The sequence below is a fragment of the Benincasa hispida genome, chromosome 9 (assembly GCF_027475165.1).
Source record: "Benincasa hispida cultivar pf3 chromosome 9, pf3_genome.v1.1, whole genome shotgun sequence".
Classification (NCBI taxonomy): Eukaryota; Viridiplantae; Streptophyta; class Magnoliopsida; order Cucurbitales; family Cucurbitaceae; genus Benincasa; species Benincasa hispida.
The window spans coordinates 59532447-59549824 of record NC_143486.1 but is presented as its reverse complement, the minus strand read 5'-3'; the positions used below and the strand labels follow the sequence as shown (position 1 = coordinate 59549824).

Here is a 17378-nt window from a genome sequence, read left to right as displayed (position 1 = left end):
GATCCATGTACTAACTTAGAAATCAAAATATGGTCGACTTAGTACCATACTAGTGCGAGAAACTTTCACCCAAGTCAGCTGAAAAGTGAGACTAGACCAAGGAAAATAGGTCGAAAGTAAAGCCCACGAGATGTCCATACAATGACAAGTGCGTGTGAGTTTCCCATGCTAACAAATTCAAATGTTTCTTAAAAAAGATGAAAATAATAGGAAAAAGAATGTTGAGGAAAAACAAACAAAAAATTCAAAAACAAAACACGAATTTGTTATCAAACGAGCCTAAACTTTTGCTTTTGATATTGATTATAATGAGTTTCTTTTTCTCTCGTGTACGATAAATTGGTTCAAATAAGTTTGTATATCATTAACACCATCACTTAAATATTGACATAACACGTTAGAATAATAAATGCAACTCAGCATAACATAAAGAGATATTACCAACTAAATTTATATTCTCATTCTCCCACCTATTAAGTTTTTTCTTTTTATTTTAGTTTTTTTACGATACAATGGAGTGGGAGATCGAACATTATGATAACATAAATTTATGTCGATTAAGCTATGCTCATGCTGGCGCCAGTTCATTTTAGTTACTTTACCAATTTCTTTATTATCTTTAAAATCAATCTAACATATCACATCAATATTGAAATAACAAACTTAATTACAAAGTTATTGGAATCAAAATCATAGTACGATAGAGACAAGCGTTTGACTAACTTCTGTTAAACCAAGATATTCTTGACCTTTGCTTTCATTAGCTTTCTTCCTGGGACAATCAGTTTAGCCATTCCTATGTCCGGTGATGGTTTGCTGATACAAAAGGGAAATTCTGTAAAAGCAACGGGAAGAATTGCTCAGATACCAGTAAGCGAGGCTTATTTAGGTCGTGTTATAAATGCCCTGGCTTCGTGGAAAATAGAGCACCTTTATCGGATTAGAACCGATGACTTACGCCTATTTCTTAGGGAGTTTAAAGAGCGTGACTCTACCGCTTAGTTACTTTTCTTTCTTGATTGAATGCCGGCCGGAACTGACTGAATCTATCTTACCGGAGAATCAGTTGCTAGCCTGAACAGCCGTATTCAATGCCTTCTGTGCCGGGACAGTTGAGACTAATATCTCCATTAGCTAAACCCTTTCTTACCCTGCCTTTGGACTCGTATTTTGTTTGTACACAATCAACGGATCTTTGAATCTTTCTTCTTCTCCTCTTGGTTTTGCTTTAATAGAATCTATTCGATTGGAAGAAAAGTGCACCTTGACTCATGCACTCATGAACTCATATGCACTCCTAAACAGCCGTCGCCTTCCCCCACGAGAACTGAAAAACCAACAGACCACGAACACCAGCACGCATGAAAACAGCCCTTTTGAAAGCATACCCAAGGAGTGAGAAAATGGTCCCTAGATTTTTTTTGTTTAGTTTCTATTTGGTCCTCATATTTCAAAATATACATTTAGTCCTTAAATTTTGAGTTTAATTTCAATTTAGTCCATCAATTTCAAAATGTTACAATTTTACCTTTGAGATTTGAGTTTTCTATCAATTTGGTCCTACGGTTTCAAGATTTTTCACTAAATATTCATGTCTTGTCTTTAGTGTTAATATCTATTAATTGTTTAACAATTAATTAAGTATCACTATTTTTCATCACTATTAAAATTAAATTTAAAATTTCACTTTATTATTATTCTAAATTAATTAATAGACATTGATGTCAATGATTGAAAGTGAGTATTTAATGAAAATTGAGGTTAAAAGTGTAAAATTTTAGAACCTAGAGACCAACAAAACTCAAATTCTTGATCTAGAAGTAACATTTTCCTTTCCTTGGACAGTACCTCTCAATAAGATTGATCTGTTTGGACCTTGATTGGTAAAATGGTAACATTTTGAAATTTAGGGCTAAGGAGTATTTGGCCCTCAACTTGCCTTAGGTGAAATGAGCTATTATAGCATACTCAATGTTTTGGTCTCCCATTATAGTAGTTGAAATTCTCAATTGTTATAACACACACGCTTAGCTACAATAAAACTATTTGAAAACCTTTCTTGTTTACCATGTTACTATTGGGTAACTAACAACTTTCCTTATTTGTAACTCATATTATAGTTTGCATCCCAAACAAAAACTATTATAACTCATAGACTATAATAATTAACCTAGCACCTCAAACAACCCTCTTAATGAATAAATTGAATTTAAACTCAAAACATAAGGACTAAATGTATAACATTTTGAAACCGAGAGATCAAATAAAAACTCGACCCAAAACCCACGGACCAAAAAGATATTTTTTCCTTTAAAATATAAGTTAAAAATGAAATTTAAAATTTTCAAATTTAAAATTTTCTAATGTTATTATCAACCTTTATTTTATTTTATTTTTGAGTACAACAAAGGGATGAGGATCAAACCTTCAACTCTAAGGAGGAATATCGTGTCAATTATGATTGAGCTAAGCTCACTTTGACATTAAAGAACCTTGGTATCCTACAATTGACATTTGTTAAGGTTATCTTAATTTATAAATGTTGGTATTATTTCTGAAAAGTTTTATAGAAATAAAAATCGATTTTAAAATTGAATAACAAATAATGTTGTTTTTTAGTTCAACAACATGTGAGGTAGGAGATTTGAACCTTTCGTATATTAGTAGTTCATACATTATGCCATTTTAAATAAGTTTGTTTTTTTAAGGGTACATCTACATTAGTAATATTTTGTTATTATTTATCGCATTTGGTGCGAGTGTACTCTTTGTGTCAATGGGGCTACTTTGTGGCCTTCCCATTTAAGTTCGTGTTGTGCGATCACATACATTTTTTTTTTCTAAGGGACTATTTGGGGGACCGTAATGGAATGAATTAAAATTGTAATGTAATCGAAAATCCATATTTTGATTGAGCATTTTGGCCCGATTTGTAATATTTAACTTATTTTGTTCCGATAGTTTTTAACCCAACCTTCTTTCCCACCGCACACTCCAATACTCCTCTGATTTCCAATAATCCTGATTACATTCTAGTTTCTCGAACAACCCCTAAGTGGCTTGGGGCTTCAAGTTGGTTCATCTCTTGGGACATTTTTTTTCTTAAGTTTTGTGGGTTTTAACTCTCAAGTGCGTAGTTGGCTTTCTGTTCTTGTTTTCTTCTTAATTTTGTTGGTTGTCTTTTGTTTGTCTTACCTCAAGTTGTGAGCTCCAATTTTCTTTATTGCAATTCAATATCTTTGTAAAAACAAAGTAATATTTTTTGTATTTCTTCAATTTTTTTTAAGATATGATATAAATATTGACTTGATTCACCTTTTATGTTGATATTTAAAGACTAAATTACTATAAATTGTTAATTAAATGTAGTTTTTTTACGATATGTAGTGTGATAGAGATCAAACCTTAAACATATCGTATAAATTCATGCTAGTTTTCTTTAATATAATTAGAAATAGAAGATTCGAACTAAGGACTTCATAATTTATAGTCCGTTTGGATATGAATTGAATTATAGTTTGTTTGACTTTATGCTCGTTGAAGTTGAGTTAAAGTCACCTTGACAGTTTCTTTTAATTCATGTAGACATAAAAATACAAAACGTGAATGAAGTAAATTGAAATTACTAATTGGAAATTCCAAAATATATATATTAAAAAAAAGAAAAAAGAAAAAAAAGAAAGTAAAGAAGAAGCGGTTTTGGTGGCGTCCTCTTATTTTCCTTCTTCCTCTTTCTTTTCGGTCTCAAAATAATCAAAACGAAGGGTTAGAGAGAGAAACAAAACCCCGAAACCAAAAAAAACAAACAAACAAACAAAGGCAGGCTAGAGAGAGAAACAATCCTCAAGAGAAGAGAGAGAGGAGAGAGAAAAGTGTGTTGAAAGACCAATCTGACCTCCGTGTCCGGCTGCTTCTTCTTCCTCCTTCTCCTCCTCCTCTCTCTTCCGCCTCTCCCTGTGTTCCACCATGAATGAGAAGGCCAACGTTACCAAGGAGCTTAACGCCCGCCACAGAAAGGTACCCCTTCCCTCTTTCCATCCTCTGATTCTTTCTTCTTCGGATCATCAATCTTTCTCCATTCTATTTGGTGGTCGTTTCTTCCCACTCCTCCCCTTCCTTTCCTTTGTCGCTAATCACTTTACCAGAAATGAGTTTTGTTGTCTGTGTTTTTCTGTTTCAATCAATTTTCTGTTTATTAGGTATAGATTTGGATTTTGTTCTTTTTTTTTTTATCTTGTTGTATGTTATCGACTGAAATGGTTATGGATTTGGGCTTCGGTTCGTTTGATCTCCTTGTTTGGATCAATTGCAGTTTATCCGACGTTTAAATTAGCAATTTGTTGTTTTATTTTTGTCTTCTCGCGGTCTTTTTGTTTCCTTCTGAGGATTTCATTGAATTCTGGCTTGTGGGTTTCAGTTTTCTTTGTTTCTCGATTGCACCTGATTCAGATTACAACGTCGATTACGTGTGAGTTTGAGTATCCTTATTTTGTGATTGTGATTAATCGTGTCTATATCGATTTCTTAAGCGCAATTCTCCCAATTATAATTCGGGAGTTGTAATTACAGACAAGAACCATTTTTTTTTTAAAAAAAATCGGCATCTCATTTCTTTTCTTCTAGGGGCCTGGATAGGAGGAAGGAATTGAACTCGTTATTTTAAATATATTTGAGAAATGACAAAAATCTTTTAATTAAAATAGTGTTCTTGGAATGAAGTGTCCGCTCGAGTAATTTGGATTTTACAGAATCCCAGTTGCTTGGTCTCACATATTTTTCAAACTTCGTTCACAACCATTTTCTTAAAACTTAATCCAAATCTAATTGAATCATAGGTTGCTCCATAACCATGGAACAAACTATGGAAAGTTTTAATGTCATCAGTTCTTTGTCCTCTCAGTTAATTTTCATGACAATGCGTCTGAAGAAAGAATTTTCTTTTGAAACCTGTATAATTGTTTTATCAAATCCAAGTACTCCCTACCATACACCACCTCTCCCTAACTATAATATGTAAAACACTGAAAAGAGCACATCCTTCTTTCTATAACCTGTAAAAGAAGTTGATTGTCCATATACCTGAGTGACTGAGTTAGAGCACACATGCTTCCATTTACCTCCAAAGAGTTGTTTCAACCTTAAAAGAGAGTTATTCTAACTCGAGTTGCTTGCATGTCTGTTTTCCTAGTTCTTAACATTCTGCATATGTCTACCTTTTTTGAAATTTTGGATGATGATTTCCCTTCCCTTTGTGGCTCCTCAACTGCCCATGTTCTCTCTTCCTTTTTCTTTTTTGAAACGGAAACAAAACTTTTCATTGGTATAAGGAAAAGAGGCTATTTCTCAAAATAAAATGAAACAAAATAGCAACGAAAACACGAAAACATAAAAGAGAAAGAAATATCAGTAGATGCATCCGGATATCTCAACTCGGTTGAATGTTTTCTGTTTTGTAGTTGCTAATCTGATGCAGACTTTTAAATAAAAATGAGTACAATAAGTGGGGGTGGGGGGTCTGAATCCCCGACCTTAGGGAGGTAGTATGTGCCAATTACCACTTAGCTATGTTCGCTTTGGCGATGCAAACATTTTAACATCACCATTTTTACACGTACTTGTGTTTGGTAATGTTTTAGTTGAGTAACATACGGGAAGAAAGATTTCTTGAGTAGTAGACTTCAGACGTTTCTATTCAATACACCCTTTTTCTGGTTAATGGTTGCTCCTTACTTTGATTTATCAACCTGGTTCTTTTGATTAAATTCTTACCTTTTATGCTCTTATTATGTGCAGATATTAGAAGGGCTTCTTAAGCTGCCAGAAAATAGGGAGTGTGCTGATTGCAAAGCTAAGTATGTTTTCTCAATTCTTTATCATTCTCACGTTGTACTACTGAAGCAAGCCCTATTTTACACAATAAATAGCCCAATGTTATTTTGAATAAATGCATGATAATTGATTTCTGTTTTGTAGGGGACCACGATGGGCTAGTGTTAATTTAGGCATTTTTATATGTATGCAATGTTCTGGGATCCACAGAAGTCTTGGTGTTCACATATCAAAGGTAGTGTTTTGATTTATATATAGCTGAGGAAAAAGAAATCTTGGCTCCCTTAGGAATACTGACGACATTTGAGTTATGCATTGGATGTATTAGGCGGTATATCAAAGATATACCTGCTTCTAGCTTTAATAATCTCTTATTCTTGACCATAAGTGCTTGCCTTTTGGGACTAGTGTTTCCATGATTTTATTTTTTTATATATCTTGGCTAATCTTGACTGACACTTATTCCTTTTGTGTCTCTAGTACCCAGGTAATTGGTTCAATTGACAATTATTGCTTCTATCATTTGAGTAACTGTACCTTGAGTGACTCTATTTGGCTTAATATTGTAGGCGTCAATTTTTTTTAAATACTTTCAACTTCGGCCTATCTTTCAACTTCTGGCCATTGTTCCTTTATATCTCTAGCACGTTGGCAGTGAGTCTGAGAAGGGTTTGACGGCTTTTTTTTTGCAGGTACGGTCTGCTACCTTGGATACCTGGCTTCCAGAGCAGGTTACTTTTATACAGTGTATGCTTTCCAACCTATAGTTTTATTTTTTTCGGTCCACATTGATTTCTTTTCTTACCAAGATTGTGTTTGTGTAGCAATGGGGAATGAGAAGGCAAATAGTTATTGGGAGGCGGAGCTACCACCAAATTATGACAGAGTTGGGATTGAGAATTTTATTCGTGCAAAGTATGTTCAGAGTTTTAAGCTAGATTTACCAAACAACATTCTCTTACAATAGAACTATGCTGCATCAGTAATGTTTATCAGTATCTTGAGGTTTAAAAGAACTCCGCATTATGCAAATTTTACAGATATGAAGACAAGAGATGGGTTCCTAAGGATGGCAAACCAAGATCACCATCTCAAGTACAGGAGGAAAAACCTTCTTTGCATGGGCAGAGGCTTGTGGAAAGAAGTGGATCAGGGTATTCAGGCCATTCTGAAAATTTGTTCGATGGAAGGAAGAGAGTTCAAACTCCTAGTGCGAAAGAGAGTATACCTGCCTCGAGAGTTAGTCTTCCTGTTCCTCCGAGAGGACCTGAACAAGTATGTTGGCTTTTCTTCCGTACTTAACAATTGGATGTTTCTATTAAGAACTTTCAAATGAATTTCGTTATGCAAAAATTACTTTTGACTTGGGACATGTAATGGAAGACAAAAGATACACGAAAACTGTGAATTGTAAATTAGTTATTTAGCTAGAAATTCATTTCATAATATTGCTTATTTACTGCTAAATGAACTTGTAAATGTTTAATTGTGCTTATTTCAAAGGTTTTACATTCAAAATTAAGAGAATATGTATGTGCTATTATTTGATAGGCCATCAATAATGTATTTTATAATTTATGTATAAAATGATGTTCTTCATGTATTCCCCTTCGGCCTTCACAAACGACTCATGTCGTTTTTGTTTGGCCTGAGGACCAAACTGGTGTAAGTTATGGCGTTCCCTCAGCTCAATTCAGGGTTAAGTGAACAATGGTCTAGGTTTATGTCCATCTTTTTCTTTTGACCTTTATCATTTGTGTTCTCTTACACATCGTTTTATTTCTGATTTTCTTGTTTGGTGGGGAGCTTTGTTTTTTGTTTTTTTTTTTTCCCCTTTCGTTTGGCTTTCATCGGTCTCTAACTAATAGAGAAACGACAAAGGTTGTCTCTCTCTTGTCTTTGATTGGAGAGTTTGACTTTAGGCATGGAAAGAGGGACATTCGCGTTTGGAGTCTCGAACCACTTGAGGGCTTCTCTTGTAAGTCTTCTTTCGGTATTTGTTGGATCCCAATCTCGTTAGTAAGTTGGTTTTTGATGCCTTCTGGAGGATTAAGGTTCCAAAGAAAGCTAAAGTTATTTTCTTCACAAGTTTTACTGGGTCGTGTGAACTCGTTGAACCGGCTTTTGAGGAAATTACCTTCACTAGTTGGTCCTTCCTATTGCATTCTTTGTCAAAAGGTGGAGGAAGACCTGGATCATCTGTTATGGAGTTATAAGTTTGCGAGGTCGATATGGAACTACTTTTTCCAAGAGTTTGGTTTCCTATTGTTCCTCAAACGAGTATCAGTGGTTTGAACAAGGAATTCCTCCTCCATCCGCCCTTTAGGGAGAAGGGTTGCTTTCTTTGGGAAGCAGGGGTGCATCATTCTCTAGGTGTTATGGGGAGAGAGAAATAACAGTGTTTGAGGGTTGGAGAGGGACCCTTTTGATGTTTGGTTCTTGGTGAAGTTTTATATCTCCTATATTCTAATGCTTTTTTTTTTTTAATCTAAATTTGTATAGGTTGCTCCAGCCCCCAACCCACGCCAGGAGCAAAAACCTGAACCAGTTGTACAGCAAGCTGAAGCAACAAAACAGACTACAAATGATGCCCCAGCTGTCTCTCCTCCAAAAGTTGATTATGCCACTGATCTTTTTAACATGTTATCGTTTGATGGTCCCTCTGATAATGGGTTAGCAGCAGTTTCTACAGATGATAGTGCATGGGCTGGCTTCCAGTGTATGTTTTTAACTTTTCCTTGTGTAAACATTTTTAAATATTTCAGAAATTTTTAGATGCATGTTCAATGTTACACAGCTGCTGAAGAAGCATCATCAGCAGAGAAACCTGGTCCAGCAAAACCAGCTGAAGCCATTCCCCAATCCACTTCTGGAATTGAGGATCTTTTCAAAGATACAACTACAGCTTCACCTTCTTTAGTTCCTGAAAAACCCGTGAAAGATGTTAAAACTGATATAATGAGTCTTTTTGAAAAGGTAAATATCGTTATCACTCTTAAGACTTGCCATTGTACTTTTCAGTAAAGTTTGCTACTACTCTATTTTAACCTTTGAGATGGAATTATTTGTTTTTTTACATTTTTTTTTTCATTTGACAGAGCAATTTTTATTCTTTTATTTTAGTTTTAACTGAATTAAACTATTTAGTTGTACAAGCTTTTCGTGTTATTTTATTTTTATTTTTTTGTACAGACTTTTTGTGTTAAACATCTATTTGATTAAAAAGGAGTCGTTCGGGGTTCTATTGACAGTTGTATTTGATATTTTGATTTGAATACCTGTAGTCCAGTATGGTCTCTCCATTTGCTATGCATCAACAGCAACTTGCCATGCTAGCTCAGCAACAATCACTTCTCATGGCTGCCGCAGCTAAATCAACTGCTGGGGACCCAAAATTTAGCAATACTTCTCATCAACAGCAACTTGCCCTGCTAGCTCAGCAACAATCACTTCTCATGGCTGCTGCAGCTAAGTCAGCTGCTGGGGACGCAAAATTTAGCAATGCCCAAACCTCTGTCCCCAATGGTACCAATGTTCCTCCTCAAAGTTGGCCAAATGTTGCCTACCCGATTCCTGGATTGATGATGCAGATAGGTGCCCAGGGTGGGCTGCAAGCTACAGTGCAGGTAGTTGAAAGTGTTCTTATAATATTTATTAGACGCTAACTTAATTGATACTCATCCACATAGTTTCTAATTGTTCTATATTTTGTGAGTTAGGCAATGAACAGGGGGCTGGCAAATCCAGTTGGGAGTTCTGTTCCATATCCAACATCTAGGTAGGCTTGTATTTTTTTTATGATACCAACGGATTTTTTAAGTTCTGAAAGACTTCAAACTTCAAGATACAAAAACTTTTTTGACCCAAGAGTTAAAAGATGTTCATGAAAAAATATGTCATATAAGTTGCAGTTTGTGCTTATTTCCATTTATGATGATGATTTTGGAAACAACCAAAATTTGAAACTCATCCATCATTTTTTTGAAGTGAATGCATCTATTGGTTTTTTCTACAGTGGAAGAAATGCTGACATCTGAAATCTATTAGAAAACGTTTTCAGTCCTGTATGGTTCATCTTCCTAAACAACTGTGTTGATTTTTCTTGTCTGAGATAAAAAGATGGAAAAAGTAGAAGAAAGTGGACCTCTCAAATTCTCTAGCAACAATTAGTTGCATAAAATATGTCAAGAGGAACGTTAAAGAACATAAGTTTTGAACATTTTTTCTTGTGAATGAAACCATTCAGATTCATTAATTCATAAATATGAACAGATAAATTTCTTATATTTTTCATGCAGCCTTTATAGCCTCGGCCAAGTTTCTTCTGTGCCGGTCCCAGTGAATGGTGTGACCCCCACAGCAAAAAATAAACCTCAATCGACAGCATCGGTATCATCGGCTACTCCTTCGCAGTCGGGAAAAGAGTACGATTTCTCCTCTTTAACCCAAGGTATGTTTTCAAAACATTAAACTGGTGTTGGAATGAGAGGATGATGCTGGGATTATTTGATGGTATACCAAGAAAGCTAAATCGCAGAAAGATAGCAGTGTCCAATTTTTCCACCTGTACTGGGGATTGTAACCTATTACTTGTAGAGGCAGTCTCAGTTTTCATAATTTTATATTGTTCTTTTTTTCGAGTGATTTCTTTATTTGTATGATGAGTAGCTATGACTTGACCAATAAAGAAGGGATTAGATTAATATGATTTATCATCTATACCATTTTGTAGTTGCTTTATGCTTGATTTTAATATATAGTGTTGCTTAATGTTTCATTTGTGTGATGAGTTATTGCAAGTTTTGTTGGATATTAGTAACTGCATTTGATTGATTAGACATGAACATGATCATACTAGTTAAATACTTGTATTTGGTTCAAGAGGGTGGTTCTTGAGTTTATATATATACATATATACATATATAATTGAGAGGAAGGTTCTTGAGAACTTGGTTATGATTCATTGATGCTTTATTTATATTTTTGGTGGAAAGTAGAGTAGCATTTTCTTTCAGTGGTTATATGAAAAGTAGATAAATGTTTGAAGTGTAATTAGACTTCTTTTATGAGTAACAATCAAACTTGAAGTATTAGTAGATTTAGTACAATGTCTATCATGGATATATTTTTGCTATATTTGTAACTCTATAAAAATTTGCTATACATTTAATTATTAGTCTTAAAAGTTATCCATTGAAATTACCCTTTCTTTTAAAATTGATAATGTGTGTTTTATTTTTTCTAATGTATAGGCACAAATAGGATTTAGGCTCACAATAGGTCTCGATCACAAAGTGAGATCTTTTGATTGTGTTTATTACACACTAATGCAATTGTAATTCCATTAGTGTTGTTTACTTTAGTAGGAAAAGAGTGGATCTACATAATATAAAATATAATTGAATTGATGATCCTCTCCCCATAATAGGATTACTTTTGTTGATTAGGGATTTCATGGTAGGGTTCACATTTAATTACAATTACAAAACACTACGAATAACAATAAACATAATCTTTCTTAAAGAAAAAAACAATAAACATAATCAAGAGGTCCATTTTTTAGATTATCGTCGATGGATTACATTTACAAGAAGTAAAAACATAACCTTAAAAGAGTGTTCAAGGGATCATTTCAGGCATCCAAATTATAAATAAATCTTATTAATAAGTCTTTTAAGAGAAAATAAATAAATAAATAAATAACTATTTCTTCAATCCATTTTAAGTTAATAAGATGCTTTCCCACACCCTCTATAAGGAAATCTTAGTATTCAAGTTGTACTCTCGCAATGCCTTTTTATTTTGTCGCCAAAGCTTAGACGAATTCAGCTCCCACCATGATAATAAGTTTTTCTTTTACGGGTCTTTAGTAGGTTTGGTAAATTTTAGTTGTTGGATAAAGACTACTCCAAAATTCAGAACTTCAATCCATTTTGTCATCTTCTTTGTGATTATATTCAAACCATAACAAAATTTCAAACACCCCTCTTAACGTAACAAATCAACATAAAGTTTTAGACTATGTTAGTCAATCGGTGAAGGTATCATTTTCATGGTTGGAGGTTTAGTACTAAATTGTGAAAAGTGAGCTTAGTTGTAATAATTGGCATGATCTTCCTTCTTAAATATTGAAGGTTCGATCCCTCATTTATGCAGATATTTACTTGTTCTACTAAAACAAAGTTTTAATATTAAATTCATAACCACAAGCGTTAAATACTTTTATTTAACAAATATATAATTTCATTGCAAAAAAATATTGAAAAAAAATAGAGAGAATGCATGCTGAAATTTTTGGTGGATAAGTGTAACAACATACAAGAGTGAGGGATTTATACAGAATTAGAATGACAACCCTAAAGGGTATGGATAAAGTTTATTTAAACTAATGAAATTTTTTTACTAATGTGGACTCAATTTAACATGTCAATAAACTTTTTGCTAGCAGTTAATTTAAACAAGATTTTCATATAAATAAATCCAAACCAAAGTAATCAAGAGATTAAAACGAGCACTTTTAAGCACCTATTTAAATCTAATAATAAGAGTGGTATATGATATAAAATTTTAAGAACTATCAATCAAAATAAACAATTATGAGCAATTGATTTCAAGAATTGAAAATTGCAATTAGTTTCATGCAATGAAATATAATAATAATAATTAATTACAAAATAAATCAGGAGAAGGATAGAGAAATTGACATTGTGATTTTGTAGTAGTTCGCCACAACCTTACATCCACTTACTCCTCTTTGGTGCTGTTGGGGTTGATGCTCTAAATCTCACGGGTCATGTAGTTTATAATTGTATCGTACAAAAAGTTTATTTATCTAATAAAATTAGAGATATTTTATTTGATATTTAGTAACATTAACCCACAAAACTAATAAACTAAGATCCAAAGTTGTCTTCTGTAACTTAAATATGTATGTGAACATATACAGATGGATCATGTTTAAGGGATAACCTAAACGGTCTGTAGTAGATGAATAAGGTTGGGTACCTTATCCTGATGACACTACGAATACAACCAATTTTGTAGTTACAATTATTGTAAAGTGCTACAAATTATATGACCCTGATAATTCATGTAGAGACATGTGAGCGAAGATATTTTATACAAAAAGTTTGTAGAAGATCAGACCATGAAATGAATAGTCTCACTATATAACACCGTTGATAGAAGAGACTTACATTTCGCTAAGATGACCATAAGTGATTTGACCTGAATCCTGAGTGAGTTATGAACTCCTGCCTATGAAGGCAGACCTTTGATTTGCAGGTGAGAGTGGTTTGTATCGCCAACTCAATATGTCTTCCATTTTGGGGATTCGTCTAATTTGGGAGTTGGGAACACAGCTTCACAAGAAGAAATTCACTCCTTCCCTATTGTTAGGAAAAGTAGAGAAATTGCTCTCTTAAGGGCTGATTCCGAGACTTGAACAATATGGCGTCACACCCTCTTCTGGCCCAAGAGGGGTTTGGTCATAGTTGGACTATGACTTATTGTTCATTAGAGGGATTAGCAATACTTAAGGAGTTAGATGTAACTACAGGGCAAAACAAAAATTTTGGTTCAATTGTACTTACAAGCAATTTGTGAAGGGTCAACGCACCATTAATTGGTTATATCTAATGGACATAGAAATATATCTGTAATATGAAGAGTGTAGTTGTCGGTCTTTAGTGGAGTAACCAACAATTAATGGAAGTTGGTTAAGTTAATTAAAGAGTTTAATTCATTAATCAAGTACCATTAAAGCTTCAATCTATAGGTCCATAAGGTCCCCTCAGTAGCTCGATTGGGATTAATGAGAATTGAATTAATTTTGGATTAATTTTAACTGTTCAAATTAATTGGGAAAATTAGTTACATTATAATATAAAGTTTTATTTAGGAGGAAATAAATATTTGAATATGATTCAAATATTAATTATATAAATTTGATTCATATAAAAACTATAGGTTAAATTTAATATGAATTTAATTCATATTAAATACTATAGGTTAAATGAGAGAATATCAAACTATAAGTTATTTATATTTGATATAATATAAACTATAGGTTATATGTTATATTGGATATAATAAATAGTATAATATATATTATATAGTAAGTTAGTTATTATATAAATATGTATGAATTAAATTTAAAAAATTAAAGGGAGTTATGAGAAATAACTTCCCTCCTCTTATTTCTCTCATAATCGTGGGATAGAGGTAGAGGTTCTTCTTCCTGACTTCTCAGGCATAGATCAGAGTGTGCTCTTCAAAGAAAAAGTTTCTGCAAATTCTTTTCTCTCAACAAGTCTCCTTCTTCCTCAGCCATAATTGTCAAAAAGTCCACCCCTCTCGTGAATTCTCACCCAAAAGAGAAAACTGAGGTTAAACTGTCGTAGTGTCTGTTTTTTTTGGTGTGTTCATGTCGTGGAAAAATTCAAGGAGATTATTTGGAGAGGAATTTCATGGAGTTTTAAATCTTCAAGGGTAAGTAATTAAAAAAAAAAAACCTTAATTCCTCTTTTTTTGAGTTGTAAAAGCATGCTTTAATTTGAATGCATATAATTCTTTCTTTATTCTGCATAGAAGGCATTCCGTATAGCCGCGTCGCGGTGCTGCACCTTAGTGCTACGACACTCCAACACAAGGCAAATGGGAAAATTTCCCATAACGTCGTGACGCTTGGAGGCGTGTTAACGCATGCATTGTAGATCGGTTCAGCGGTTCGTGGTTCGTAGTCCAGGCAATTTGAATCGGCGATTTGGCTTCTCCACGCGATCCAGCAGCATTTTTTTTACCTTTTTTTTAATTATTATTTGTAATAATTAGCTTTTATTTAGTTTTTTTGATTAATTAGATTAATATAATAGTTATATTAATTTAATTAATGGGTAGGAGGTCAATCCCAATCCAAAATATTACAGTTTAAATTATGCTTGGATGTATGGTTTATTTTATTTAATATATTTCATAACGTATGCATAGAGAAAAATCCCACCATAGGATATGCATTATTCATGTATCATGTTTATTACAAATGTTATAATATAGTTGCATGAATTATTTCAAGCATGCTCATGCATCATATATTATAAGAGTTATAATATATGAATGCATGCATTAATAACATTACCACTCATCATCTATATTATAAATGTTATAATATATAGTTAGTATATATGGATGCATGTTATTTTTCATTATTTTTGTATATAAGAGTTATGTATGGTATATAATGAATAATGGGATTGCATGAGGCATGACACCACCTTAGATAAATTATAAATGTTCTAATTTTTTCAACATATGTCACTAGATGAAATCTTAAGTTTTAATTTGTTTCATTTTACTTCATAATAGTTATAAGTTAAATGAAATTAGAATTTAAAATGTATAATAAAGAGTTGCATGCTAATATAGGTTTCAAATCATTTTTTAAATAGTTTAAAACTTGGTTCACTTTAAATCTATGATCACAATATTTCTAATAAGATTAGAAATAGGTTTAATCTTTTTAATCAGTTTAGTAGGATTAAATTGGTTAATAATAAAATATTAAAATTGTAACAAATGTATTTATAAGGAACTTTTGTCTAAGGATGGTTCTGTCTAGGCTAGGGTATTTAAGCTGACGGAAAGAGAACACCCTACTTGGGAACTGACTGAATTAGATAGATTTGTGATGAGCATGTAATAATTGATTAAAGTTTGTTAAAGCGTTTGATGAACGATAATCAATGTTGTTTAACTATCCAAAATAAATGTTACATTGGAAAAAGTTAATAATCACTTAGTAAAAATAATTAGCCGTATTTTTCTAAGTTAATTAACCCTAGGTAAAACACTCAGTGGGAAGAAATTGGGGTATATGATACTTCATTTTTCCTATCATGTTTCTCACTAAAAGTTCACACTGTGAGACCTATACTTGGTCGGCACCTTTGCTCGTGTCCCTTTACGGGTAGTGTTTGTATAGGTCAATAACAAGGTGAATGGAGAGAATGTTTATAGTAAGTGGGAATGGGACGTGTGTCAACACATCCCATGGTCTCTCTCATTAGTATGTCATAAAATTTCATGCTCGGTCTCGAGACATCTTTGTTGGTATCCCCCTACGAATGGCATTTGCATGACCTTTTACTCAAACTCCAAAAATGGATAGGATTGCTTTAGTTTTTGCTCCAATTGGTTTTTCCCTGGGTTGGCTCAACGGACGGACCTCTAGAATCTAAAATGAAGGGTTACACTTAGAAGAAAAATGTTAAGCTAGTTAACAATTTTCTAGACCAAACAATGATGACCAATAATTATAGGAAAGGAGTTGTTCTTGTGTAATTATTGGTTGAGATAGTATCAATTCAGTGAATATGTAACTGTTCACCCTACAGTGGCTTTTACCCTACTCTACTGAAACATCATTGCAAAATAGATGTCACATAGAGTGCATTAGGTTATTTTGCTAAATTGCTTGGTTGTTTAAATTGGATAAGCAAGTGAAACTAATATAAATAAATTGTATGTTTCAACAATATCAAATATGACAACTGATACATTAAATTTACTTGTTGCCGACAAACTTATAGTGAGACCTACGCTATATGGAAAAATACTATCAATACAGTATTTATCATCGATGACCTGAGATTCGTCCTCATTGAGGAGTGTCCTCAAGTCCCACCTACTAATGTCACCCAAAATGTTCGAGAGGCATATGAGCGATGGGTTAGGGCGAATGAAAAGTCCTAAGCATATATCTTGACAAGCTTATCCAAAGTCTTGACCAAGAAGCATGAGTCCATGCTCACTGCCTGTGAGATAATGGAGTCCTTGAAGGGAATGTTTGGACAATCGTCTACTCAGCTCAGGCACGATACACTCAAGTACATATTTAATTCCCGCATGCCATAAGGGGGCTCTATTCCAGAACATGTTCTGAGCATGATGATCCACTTTAATGTGGCGGAGATGAATTGGTCTGTCATTGATGAAGCCAGATAGGTTAACTTCATCTGGAAGTTTTCTATAGTTTCGTAGCAATGTTGTTATGAACAGGATTGACTCGTCCTAACCACCCTGCTCAATGAGCTACAGACTTATCAATCCTTGATGAAAGTTAAGGAAAAAAAGGGTGAGGAAAATATTGCTTCGTCCTTAAAGAAGTTCTACAAACGTTCGACCTCTGAACTAAGTCTGTACCCTCTTCTTTCGACACCAAAAACTGGAAGAATAAGAAGAATAGAGACCAGGGGAAGACTAACCTACCAGTTGCTGCCCAAAAGGGCAAGAAAGCCAAGGCTGCAAAGGGAATATATTTCCATTGCAACCAAGAGGAACATTGGAATAGGAATTGTCCCAAATACTTGGTAGAAAAGAAGAAGACCAAACAAAGTAAATATAATTTACTAGTGTTGGAAACATGTTTAGTGGAGAATGATGATTTGGCTTGGATAATTGATTCAGGTGTCACTAACCACGTTTATTCTTCATTTCAAGGAATTGATTTCTGGCGGTAGCTGAAAACTGGTGAGATGGCAATGGGTATTGGA

The 17378-nt window shown here is 33.6% G+C and overlaps 1 protein-coding gene across 1 annotated transcript; it reads left to right on the top strand.

Moving 5' to 3' along the window:
* Window positions 1–3674: 3674 nt before the first annotated feature.
* On the top strand, window positions 3675–10606 carry AGD5 (ARF-GAP domain 5). The gene is made up of 11 exons (XM_039043367.2): window positions 3675–4017; window positions 5794–5852; window positions 5974–6064; window positions 6522–6576; window positions 6654–6744; window positions 6870–7104; window positions 8332–8548; window positions 8627–8805; window positions 9114–9455; window positions 9549–9607; window positions 10128–10606. Exons 1-11 carry the CDS (start codon window positions 3967–3969, stop codon window positions 10297–10299), a joined length of 1551 nt encoding a protein of 516 aa, XP_038899295.1. The 5' UTR covers window positions 3675–3966; the 3' UTR covers window positions 10300–10606.
* Window positions 10607–17378: the final 6772 nt, after the last annotated feature.

Bases quoted from the DNA above. Each gene is read 5' to 3' on its own strand.
- AGD5 (XM_039043367.2), top strand. From the start codon at position 3,967: ATGAATGAGAAGGCCAACGTTACCAAGGAGCTTAACGCCCGCCACAGA. The intron at 4,018-5,793 runs GTACCCCTTCCC...TATTATGTGCAG, and splicing joins TTAACGCCCGCCACAGAAAG to ATATTAGAAGGGCTTCTTAA. The intron at 5,853-5,973 runs GTATGTTTTCTC...TCTGTTTTGTAG, and splicing joins TGTGCTGATTGCAAAGCTAA to GGGACCACGATGGGCTAGTG.